At 34.0% G+C, this 3,296-nt stretch overlaps 1 protein-coding gene across 1 annotated transcript; it reads left to right on the top strand.

Moving 5' to 3' along the window:
* The first annotated feature begins 1,743 nt into the window (after positions 1-1,743).
* LOC136973079 (glycine-rich protein-like) lies at positions 1,744-2,188 on the top strand. Its single transcript, XM_067267767.1, has 2 exons — positions 1,744-1,786; positions 1,874-2,188. Exons 1-2 carry the CDS (start codon positions 1,775-1,777, stop codon positions 2,186-2,188), a joined length of 327 nt encoding a protein of 108 aa, XP_067123868.1. The 5' UTR covers positions 1,744-1,774.
* Positions 2,189-3,296: the final 1,108 nt, after the last annotated feature.

Genomic DNA, 3,296 nt, shown 5'->3' with positions numbered 1-3,296 from the left:
TTACGATCACCCCGTAGATTAATATACTTATGAAGTTATGTATTTCGTCTTTCTAACGATTAATTCACTTTGGACCATCTTTTGTATGATTTATTCTTAAAACATAGAATTCAATTAGCATTTTTATTATAAAATTTATTTATTTAAATTAATCATTATTATTTATAGGTATTTTATAGATTTAATTGATAAGAATTTAATGAAATTTATATTTCCGTAACGTCTGTTACAGTCGGTATCAACCTTTCAAGGACGGACTTACTGACGGATATTAAAACTAGAGTTGATTTACTTAAAAAAACTGCAAGTTGTAAGCCGTTAAACTATAAATTTAACTTTTGATTCGATTTAGCGTACTCGTGGCTTTTAAAATGGCGCAAAATCGAATACGGCGCTAAAGTAAGGCACCTCAAAATAACGAACATTGTATATAGGCTAATAAATGACGTGTATGCCTTAGTTTAAACGTAATGAATCGGGGCATACACGTGTCTCTTGACGTTAAACGAGGGTGGAACTGTATCGACGTTTCCTTGTATTTTAATGCTGAATGTATACATTGTTTCTTTCATTGTTAATCCTCGATTTAACGTTATGCATGTACAAAAAATTAGTTTTATTATAAAAACTGTACAGAAAATACACCTAAAAGTATGTTTACGAGATAATACAGCATCACAAACTAGATATGCAGTCTCATAAATGAGGAAATTTTCTATAGCTTACATTATCAGGAATGCTACACATGTGTATATTTAATTAAATTATGTTCCTCGCTGTGGAATGAAATCATAAAAAAAATACAATTAGCATATGCGAAAAGCCATCAAAATTGATATTTTTAAGTCTCGAAACGAGCGAGTTAATTACAATTACAACTTAACTACAATTTTATGAATGTAATGTAATAGAAGAGCAATGAATAATACAAAAATCCTTATTAAAAAATTGTAAATACGCTAGGCTTTATTAAGACCGTTCGTACTAGAGTTAAGATAACGATCTCCTCTAGCTCCCCATCACCTTGACCTTTCATTACCAAAATTTAACAGCATCAATCTACCTAACAGGGAAGCCTCTGTACAAAATTTCAGAAATTTTTGACAAAACACACAGAAGTTATTAAGCTTCAAAATGGAAGAAAGAAGTCGAACTCTCCCCACACATTAAACATTCATATATACACACACACAAAAAAACCCCCAAAATTATTTACATTTCTCGACGTTTTGAGGTCCCACGAGTCTGAAAATGAAAAAATCTTAGGGCTAGTAATGTGTGTGTGTGTGGGGGGAGATTTGTGTATTAGAGGTATTGATTTAATCGCCATACTTTCACTGTGTTACGTACAACACAGGAAGAGTATGGCCATTAAATTTTATCAAATTTTCGTTCAGAGGTACTTTTTTCACTAGAACACTTTTTAAAATGTAAATAAGACAGTTATTCTAGAATTTAATATAAAAAAAATTTGCCTAAAAATTCCGAAATTATTTTTATATACCGGTCAACATTGAACGCCCCGTAATGTTCGCAAAAACGAGGTCGTACGTCCTTTTATGAATGGATTGTAATACTGATTATAGCGGCGATAGAAAAGCTCTAACGTTATTTTCAGTAAACCTTGACATTTTTATCCAAAAAACTTTCCAAATAAACTCGTTATAGATTAATCGACTACAACCCAACGACCTTCGACGATCGTATAAAAGTGCCGTTTTCTGTACGTTACGACCAGTATCTGCTGAACACAGAAACCAATAAATCCTAAACAATGAAGGCTATGGTAAGTAACCCTCCTCGTATATATCTTAATTTAATATATAGTTTTATTAATATACGGCATATAATAATGTGACTTTCCTACTTCCAGATCGCTGCTGTTTTCTTCGCCCTCGTGGCTACCTCCCTGGCCGGTTATCTGGGTTACGGCGGTTACGGATACGGTGGTTACGGTTACGGTGGATACCCAGTAGGACGTGCCGTAGCCTACAGCTCATCCATCCGTCACCCAGGTTACGGATACGGTCTCGGATATGGATATGGTGGATACGGTCTCGGATATGGTGGATATGGTCTTGGATATGGTGGATATGGTCTCGGATACGGCGGATACGGACTCGGATATGGTCTTGGATACCGTGGTTACGGACTCGGTCACGGATACGGTTATGGCAAATACTGGTAAATTCTGCTAAGTATTGTATGTGAAGGATGCTGAAAGTACTGTTGGACACGATGTAAATTTTGTACAAAAATAAATATTTTTCTAGAGATACGTATGTTTTTACTGGTTGTTCTACTTAAGTATGCACTTTTTTTACGGGTAATAATTTAAAAAATTGCTTGGATTGGCTGGTTTGATGAATAATGCAACGCAACACATAACAGGCAATCCTTTGTCAGATGCAGTCTTTCTACGGGGCATCTTTATAACACATTGCAGGCCAGATGCAAAGGGTCATAACTTTACATCTGACAGAGTCGCTTGCAAAGATGCTCTTTAGAAAGTCCTATCCTGGAAAACTTTCTAAAGTTAGCTCCTATTTAAGTGTTACACCTTTGAAGAATACAAGAAAACTTCAGCCCTTTAGTTCATGTCGAATCCGTGACCGACTACTAGTGTTGAATAATTTTACTAACTCAAACACTGCTACATTTACTAAAAAATATGTTGTGTTTTAAGTAAACTTTTCAAGAAAACTTTCACAGACTTGTATGCAGGGGTAATGTTATGTTTGATATTGTATAAGGTCTGGAACAAATGAGGCTTGCGTTTGGTATACGTGACCAAAGTGGCATATAAGAAGAAACATTTTTAAACTTGCTTCTTTTAGATCAAATATAAAGTATTTTTGACCTATTTACATTAGAGTTAAGAGCTTAAATATAAAACTCGCGATATAAAATATGCAAAAAGTACATATTGTTCTATACTTCACACATTAATCTCGAAGCAGCCATTCTATGATCATATTTCGTTCGGACAGAGCCGTCGAGAAGGGTAAGTGAAAAGTTTTCTACCGGACCCTTTAGTATTCTTTAGTTTAATTACGCCCTTAGTGATTCCTAAAGAATACATAGAAGCCCTTAATGGTTCCTATCTCTGTACATTAATATTATTTTTCTTAAACGTTATATTTCTTTAACAAGAAATATAACGTTTAAGATTACTTTTTATCTTGACAACATGAAAAATATGAATACTTTCTTCAATTAATATAATAATAAACGTACGGGATGTCTCGTACAAGAAAAGTGGAGACCATGCCAATTACAAACAAGACATTACACTT

This window comes from Centruroides vittatus, unplaced genomic scaffold (genome assembly GCF_030686945.1).
Source record: "Centruroides vittatus isolate TY-2023 unplaced genomic scaffold, ASM3068694v2 contig_3084, whole genome shotgun sequence".
Lineage (NCBI taxonomy): Eukaryota > Metazoa > Arthropoda > Arachnida > Scorpiones > Buthidae > Centruroides > Centruroides vittatus.
The sequence above is the reverse complement of the archived record's forward strand: the minus strand, read 5'-3'. Positions and strand labels throughout refer to the sequence as shown.